We start from the raw sequence: 7,487 nt of genomic DNA on the forward strand, positions 1-7,487 counted from the left end.
TTCCAAAGCCGGCAAAGGTGAAAACATCGAGCGCAACTCTAATCATGGTCTTCATAAGAAAGGTATGTTTCGTAAACCTGAATCTATCATTACTTTAATTAAGGGTGATTTTTTATGTTTGTAAATTCCTGGCCATATGGCAGTAAATTGTAGACAACGTAAAAAACCTTAATAAATAGAAAGCTAATGCTAATTTAGTTGAAACAAATAGAACGAGTTCAGTGGTATGATGTCGGAAGTTATTTTAATAACCAATGTGAGATATTGGTGGGTGGACTCTGGATCCACCAAGAATGCTTTTTGAAACAGAGACATGTTCACTTCCTATCAGAGGATATGGGATGCCGAGAAGCTCTTTTTGAGTAACTCATATGCAATAGAGGCTGCATAAAAGGAAAAGGTCGAGCAGAAGCTCATATCTGTAATATTCTCACATCGAATGAAATATTCATGTTCCGAGCATATACAAAAATCTTGTATCTTGTTCTGTTGTAGATGAAAAAAGATTTAAGATCTTAATTGAATCTGGAAAACTTGTTGTAACTAGGCAGCAATTTTTTAAGCAAGAGTTATAGGACTTTGGGTCTATATAAGTTTAACGGAAAAACTGATGATGTGAACATAGTTGATTCTTGTGCTTTCTTTGTGTGATTGATTGTTTTACGTGGTAGACTTGGAACCGTAAACTTATAAGTCAATGATTAACTGGCTAGCATAGGTTGCGTACCCAAATTTAGTTTGGATTTTGAACACAAAAGTGAAATCTTTGAAGAATAAAAATATGCTATAAAACCTTTTAGCACGAATGTTCAGAGTAATTCTAAGCCTTTAGAATTAATTCAGTTAGGCCTAGTTGACATGAGTTCAACCCAAAACCACTATGGTAAAAGATGGTTTACAACTTCCGTAGATGGTTGTACGAGGTACTATCTTGTATACTTGCTTAGGGATAAGGATGATGCCTTAGAAGCCTTAAGATGTATAAACTTGAAGTTGGAAACCAATTAGAATCCTTGAAAATGACAACCTTATCCTTAAGGAGATGATAATTTCCTTGTTGATTAGTTCAGGATTACCTGCGGCCTTGTGGGGGGAGGCAGTCCTCTTAACTAGTATATCCTGAATAGAGTACCCTTTTAAGGATCGGATGAAACTCCATATGATTTATGGAAAGGTAGATGACCTTCTTATGAATGCGTCAAAGTGTGGGGTGTTTGACTAATATTGTAATTCCTCTTCCTAAAAGAACTAGATTGAAACCAAAAATATTGTTTGTGTCTTCATATAGGGTATGCTGAGTATACTTCTACATATAGATTTTTGGTTGTGTGTTCTGATTTTTCTGACTTTGGTGTGAATATTGTTACAGAATCTAGGTGTGAATATTATTACGAAATCTAGGGATGCTGAGTTCTTTGAACATGTTTATTCTAAACTTGTACCTCATTAGAGATGTGTTGTTGATCCCCTAGATTTATTTTCAAATAGTCAGAATTTTTTTTTAAAGGAAGATGAAGTTGATGTGAGCCTAAGAGAAGTAAAACAATTAGAATTGAGACTTCTTATAAAACCGATTTCATAACATGCCTAGCTTAGTATGAGCCCCAGACTTGTAAAGAAGCCTTGATATCTACTGAAACCCCATTCTGGTAAGAAGCTTCATTTAGTGAAATGGACGTAGCCCGTCGGAACCATACTTGGGAGCTTGCTAGTTTACCTCCAGGGAGTAAGATCATGGGATGTAAATGAGTCTTTAAGAGGAAACGTTAGGTAGATGGAACTGTGGAAAAATATTAAGCTAAGTTGGTAGATAAAGGCTATAAACTAAAAGAAGGTGTATGTTTCCTTGATTCTTATTCACTTGTGACGAGAATTACTTCTGTTGAGATGCTAATTGATATTGCTGCCATAAACAACTTGGAGATACATCAGATGGATGTTAAGACAGCTTTTCTAAAACCATGAATTAGATAAATAAATTTACATAGACCAACCTGAGGACTTTGTAGTGAAAGGTTATGAAGACAAAGTTTGTAAATTGAACGAATCTTTGTATGGTTTTCAAATAAGCACGTAAACAATGACATGGAAAATTTGATCATGTGATAATGTGTAGTGGATTTAAGTTAATGAATCTTACAAGTAACTTGTTAAGTATGCATGTATGATTGTATGCTTGCATGTTGATGATATGCTTATACTTGATACAAAAATAGATGTGATTAATTCCACTAAAAAACATGCACTGAATGAGAACGTTTACTATAAAGACTTGGGCTCTTTTGATGTAATCTTAGGGATGAATAATCAAAAAATTATAGTCTTAATCGTTCTCATTATGTTGAATTTGTGCTTATGAGATACAATCAGTCTGACTGTAAGCCTGGGTGTACTCCATACGATTCTTCTTGTAGACTCGAGAAAAATAAGGGTAATGGAGTATCTTAACTTGAATACTCAAGATTTATAGGATGTATGATGAATTTAATAAACTGTAAGAGTCCAGACATTGCCTATATTATGAGTAAGTTAAGTATATATTCTTGTAGTCCAGAACTAGAGCATTGGGATGCACTTAGTAGAGTATTATGGTACCTAAAATACTCTATTACCTTTTGTCTGATTTATGGAAGGTATCTTGTTGTCCTTGAGGGACATTGTGATGCAAACTGGATAGTTGACTCAGAGGAGTCTAAGTCTACTAGTGGATATGTTTTCTCTCTAGCAAGATGGTTTGTTTTTGGGGTAATTTGCGAAACCTCCACTGGCCAAGATTATAATTAGCGTTACCTCCCCTAAAGAAATAAAATTAGTGAAACCTCCCCTCGTTAGGTTTTCCGTCCAAAGATGGTTATCCGAGTCAGCAGCTTTGTACAGGTGGAAAATATTTTACACATGGACTTTGAATTCCCCAGAATACCCTTCCATATAAAACAGAAAAACTAGACACGTGTAGGGCCGAAAAACATTAAAAATTGACGGTCGGATTTTCTGAGATTCGACCGTTGAACGGTTAAACTTGTGCTTCAACGGTCATCTTCAATATTCAATTCTATATAAACCAGATTTGAAGAGGAAAAAATTTGCACCTCTCCATAGTTGTATTACCACAGATCTGCTATTCTCCAACAAAATCAATTTTGCAAACTCTAAAAAGCAGCCAGTATTATGGGTGATTCATCTTCAAACTCCTTCACCAATGTAAGTAAACCACCATTAAAGGGGAGGTAACACTAATTTATATATTTACATTTAGGAGGTAAATCTAATAAAATCTTCATGTTTTTGCAATATGTTGAACATCAGCGTAGCTGTCAAATTTGCAGGGAAACTAGTCATTTAGCCATGAAATGCCCATACCTCTATTCCAAATGTAGAAAATGTGATGGCTTGCATAGAGTTTGGGAAGCAAACGCTCAAGCCAACAAAGGAAGGATATTCTTGAGATGCCAAAACCAACCAAAATGTAATGAATTTGAGTGGTTAGACAAAGCTGCAACAGAAGCTTCACCTGCATCCAACAAAACAATCACACTTATAGATGGAATTGATAGGTGTTTTCTCAAAAGGAAATATTCAATTGAAACACATGACATGAAAATGGTCATTGATTCACATGTTAGTGACAACATGTTTGCAGAAATTTGTGACAGGTTTAAAGGTGCAGTGACTGTGGAGAATGAAGAAAAAAAGAAGATAACTAAGCATTTCACAAAAGTCTAATGTACTGGCATTCACAAAAATAAAACAGTTTCATCATCTGTTTCATTAGTTTGTGTTCAAGTGCTGTGTAGTCTATGTAATAGCATAATTAGTAATGAAGTAAAAGTCTTCAAGTTCCCAAAAAAAAAGATCATACTGTTAGTTCAAGCAAACTAAATCCTCCATCTTGGTGGCTTGGATTTCTGGGAAGCTGGTCTATTTGGTTCCCTCATTCCATCTGGCATAGTCCCATATAGACTTTGATAGTTCCCAATAGTAGATGATCTTGATGCTGACATTGGTGCAGACCTTCCTCTGCCTTGTGTTGGTGTAGACCTTCCTCTTCCTGGTGATGGTTCAGTTGTTGTCCCAAAAAACAACCATTCAAAGCCTCTGCCCCTTCCTTGTGCTCTTCTCCTTCCTTGTGTTGGTGGTGCTGCATCAGATCTTCCCCTTCCTTGTGTTGGTGGTGCAGAAGCAGGTCCCTCCTGCCAATGTTTAATCAGTTTAGGTTAGATACCATTATTTAAACCTAGAAAAACTGCATAAGACAATGATGTACAAATGCAAAAGAAAACACTACTGACCTTCCTACAACAGGTGATACATGAGGTGTAGATGAGGATGTGGTAGATGTGGTGCCTCTACCTATTCCCCGGCCACTGCCACTGCCATTTGGGGGTGTAGCCCTTGCATTTCTGGTTGGGAAAGTCCTAATATTATGTTTAGTAGACTGGCAATTGGTACAAGATCTTTTTGCCTTCTTATGTGGTTGTTTTCCTTCCACGTCAGGCCTAATCCTCTTAGTTCTTGGTCTACCTGTCTTTATCTTGAACTTAAGCTTGTACACCACCATTGGATGTTATCCAAGTACAACAAACAAACAGTTAAACTCAACCACATAATATACATGAATGATAACAGTTAAACAGTTGCATCAAATGAGAAAGAAATTCATACCACTCAACTACACAACATAAATGGCAATGGTAAATCAGTTGCATTAAATGTCATTACTAACTCTCCTCCTCATTCCAGTGATCTTGATTATCACATGCTACAACTTTTCCAGCATAATCCTTTTTGTAGAATGATACTGTGTGATAATCATGTACCAGACTGCACAAAATCAACAAAAATGTATCAAATGAATTGTTAAATTGAAGCTACAGTTAGAATGACAGAAAATTGAAACAAACATTATCATGAAGTGTTTAACTGACCTATTGATATCCAGTCTAAGGTGGCAAGCAACAACAATAGCATGTACACAAGGTATTCCTGTAAGTTCCCATACATTACAATTACAAGTCTTCTCCTTGACATCCACATTCCATCTACTTGATGTTTCATGATTCTGCACACACCAACAGAACTCAGAAGAACCAAACAAATTGTATCTTCTCTTCTTTTCAACTCTGTGCTTGATTATCCTGTCAGCTCTAGGGAAAAGAACTAAACCTTCAGCTTCCCATTCCTTCACCTTCATCTTTCTATCAAACATCAAACCCATCATTTTTAAATTAAACCCTTCAAGGATCCTGTGCAGAGGTTTGGATCTTACATCCAAAGTCCAACTGTTCAAACTTCCATAAATATTGTTTGTCACATGCTCACATTTTAAAGTAGTATCAAAAGTAGATCTTGCCCACAAATGTGTTGGGATATCCTCAAACCATTGGTGTGCCCTCTTGTTATCTATTTCCATGGTAGACATATACCTATTGTGATATGTGTTCCTATATGCCTTTGCTTCACCCCATGCTAATGTCTTCATGTGAGTTCCCTTATGGACTTTGCCCTTAAAATTCTCAAATATGTGTCTAAAACAGAATCTATTCCTATTTGAGGAAAACACCTCTTGAAGTGCTGAGACAAATCCCTTCTGCCTATCTGAGATAAAAGTCAATGGAGCAGGGTGTTCTAGAAACCTATCCTTGATTATATTGAGAAAAAGAATCCAATTTTCCTTGTTTTCACAATCACAAATAAATATTGCCAGAGAATACATACCATTATTGCTATCAAGTTCCACTGCAGAAAGCATTACTCCACCATACTTCCCTTTGAGAAAACACCCATCTAGACCTATGAATGGCCTGCATCCATCCTTAAAACCAGTCAAAAAAGCATCAAATGCCAAGCAACAAAAACTGAAATCCTTGTCAGTATCAGTGGTCACAATTTTTATACTCCCTTCATTATTTTTCAATATCTGATCCATAACCTCTGGTGCGAACTTATACCCATCTTCATAAGAACCAAACTTCTTAGTTAAAGCTTTACCTTTCCAAGCAACCCAATAACTAAGTTCCACACCAAACCTTGTCCTCGGTCTACTTTGGATCTTCTTAGGTTGCAATGAATAGTCATCCTCATTAATATCCTGTACAATAACACTAGCTACCCAACTTGAGTTTGCCATCCTATTTCTGCTAGTACCAGTTCTATTCACACAAATATGCTTAGGAATATATTTAGTGATCTTGACAGTATGCCCACCTGGTTGCCTGGTGTAAAAAAAAGCCCACAAAGTGTAAGTTAGAGACATTAACTTAAAAACAACAACAGGCCCAATAAGATTAACCATACACACTTAAAGATCACTGGGCTTACCTGTTAGCAAATAGTCTGAATGGGCACTTTTTTACTTTACATCTGCACCTCAATCTGGTTGGATCATCCTTAAACTTTTCAACTTCAATACAGTTGGCAATGCAAAATTTGGTTACAAACAACTTATACTCTGCCATAGTGGGCCATTGAGTACCAACTTCAACCTCTTCAGTATCACAAGTCCATTCAGTAACTTCATCACTCTCAACATCAGCATACATATCATCATATTTCCGGTGATCACTTTTGTATTCTTGGTACCTAGGAGGTTCTACTCCCTCTTCCTCATCCATATCAGTATCTGGTTCACCTTCCTCATTAAATTCACCTTCAGAACTTGATGAATTTCCACTGTGATAGTCATCCTCTATTGGCAATTCATGGATGGAAGGAGTATTCAGATTGGTGCACTCAGGTAATACATCAAGCTCTTCCTCAGGCATATCTAACAACTCATCCACAGTATCATGTTCTTAATCCAATACGATAACTGTTTCCTTCCTCTTGTTCTTCTTTTTAGCAGGTGACTTCTGTGGAGTTTTGTTTTTTTGATACAACTTTCTTTGGGGAAGGAGTCATACGCTGGGTATGATGAGGAGTCTGACTTGGATGCTCATGTGTCACTGGAGTCTGACTTGGCTTCTCATGTGTCACTGCAGTCTGACTGGGATGCTTACTTGGATCATCTTCAGACACTTGTGTGCTATGCTGACTTGTTTCATCATCTTCAACAAAACATCCAACCACTGATGGCTCTGTCTGAAATTGCGTGACTGGCACAATAGCTTCATCATTCACACCATCATTCACCTCAGCATTCACTTCAACATTCACTTCATTTGGTAGCATAACGTTAAGTGGTGCCTCATGAGTCGTGAACAAATGTACTTCATTAGGCACATCTTGATCACTTTCATTCCAAAACTTTAGTAGGTCATTATCATCCACAACATCACAAATAAATCCATTCTCCAAGTACTGAAAAAGACATCGGTGGCCATTAATTCCATCAATATATTCAAACACATTGTGTAACAAGTCCAGCATGTTCAGAGTGTCTCTATCATACTTAGGCCAGTACACCTCCTTTCCATTCATGTAATCAAGCAAACTGAATCCACCAACAGGTTGTTCCTTAGGCCATTCTCCATCATAGTGTAAATAGAAAT

General features: G+C 36.8%; 1 protein-coding gene across 1 annotated transcript; it reads right to left on the reverse strand.

Moving 5' to 3' along the window:
- Positions 1–4,718: 4,718 nt before the first annotated feature.
- On the reverse strand, positions 4,719–6,761 carry LOC113324307. The gene is made up of 3 exons (XM_026572624.1): positions 6,319–6,761; positions 4,926–6,212; positions 4,719–4,821 (listed from the first exon to the last, which is right to left on the reverse strand). Exons 1-3 carry the CDS (start codon positions 6,759–6,761, stop codon positions 4,719–4,721), a joined length of 1,833 nt encoding a protein of 610 aa, XP_026428409.1.
- Positions 6,762–7,487: the final 726 nt, after the last annotated feature.

This window comes from Papaver somniferum, chromosome 11 (genome assembly GCF_003573695.1).
Source record: "Papaver somniferum cultivar HN1 chromosome 11, ASM357369v1, whole genome shotgun sequence".
In the NCBI taxonomy this organism is placed as follows: Eukaryota; Viridiplantae; Streptophyta; class Magnoliopsida; order Ranunculales; family Papaveraceae; genus Papaver; species Papaver somniferum.

Coding starts and splice junctions, on each gene's coding strand:
- LOC113324307 (XM_026572624.1), bottom strand. CDS start 6,761: ATGCCTGAGGAAGAGCTTGATGTATTACCTGAGTGCACCAATCTGAAT. Junction 6,213..6,318: donor TTCAGACTATTTGCTAACAG/GTAAGCCCAGTG, acceptor TTTTTACACCAG/GCAACCAGGTGGGCATACTG. Junction 4,822..4,925: donor CTTAGACTGGATATCAATAG/GTCAGTTAAACA, acceptor GATTTTGTGCAG/TCTGGTACATGATTATCACA.